The sequence below is a fragment of the Trichoderma citrinoviride genome (genome assembly GCF_003025115.1).
Source record: "Trichoderma citrinoviride strain TUCIM 6016 unplaced genomic scaffold BBK36scaffold_473, whole genome shotgun sequence".
Classification (NCBI taxonomy): Eukaryota; Fungi; Ascomycota; class Sordariomycetes; order Hypocreales; family Hypocreaceae; genus Trichoderma; species Trichoderma citrinoviride.
In genome coordinates, this window is record NW_020195181.1 from 1 (window position 1) to 576 (window position 576).

Here is a 576-nt window from a genome sequence, read left to right on the forward strand (position 1 = left end):
GCTCTTGTTGATCAGATGGCTCTTAGCCGGGTAGGCGCCGTGGTGCTCCTGCAGGGCCAGCATGGCGCGCTCCCACGCCTCGGCCTTGAAGCTGCTGTTCTCCCGCATGCCCAGCTGGACGCTCTCGCACAGGCTGCGGAAGAAGGTGGCCTCGTAGGCGGGCGTCCAGCTGAACCGCGGCGCACGGCGGTCGCGATCGACGCGGCCGGGGCCTTGGGCGTCCTGGGCGGCGAGGTCGAGATCCTCTTCAGACATGGCGGGCGTGAGGCGAGGCTGAAGGGCCGAGGGCGGTCGTTCGGGATCGGGGGTCGGGGTCGGGGTCGGAGGGAGCTGTAGGAGCTAGGGCGAAAAAAGAGCTGGATGGGACCTAGGCTGGACACAAGGACAGACAGACCCCCAGCGGCAGCCTGTGAAAGCAGCAGCAGCAGCGGAGGCAGCGGCGGCGGCAGACTCCCAGGCAGCCTTTGGAGACGCTTTCTTCTCGTTGCGCGATATTGCCGGCAACAAGCAGCAGCAGCAGCAGCAGCAGCACAGCAGCAGGGCCAGGGAGGACGAGCAGGACGAGAAAGGCGAGAG

General features: G+C 67.2%; 1 protein-coding gene across 1 annotated transcript; it reads right to left on the minus strand.

The window, feature by feature from the left end:
* Window positions 1-11: 11 nt before the first annotated feature.
* On the minus strand, window positions 12-255 carry BBK36DRAFT_1164153 (hypothetical protein; the record flags this gene model as incomplete). The annotated part of the gene is made up of 2 exons (XM_024894620.1): window positions 12-21; window positions 77-255. 2 exons carry the CDS (start codon window positions 253-255, stop codon window positions 12-14), a joined length of 189 nt encoding a protein of 62 aa, XP_024744660.1.
* Between the last annotated feature and the right edge of the window lie 321 nt (window positions 256-576).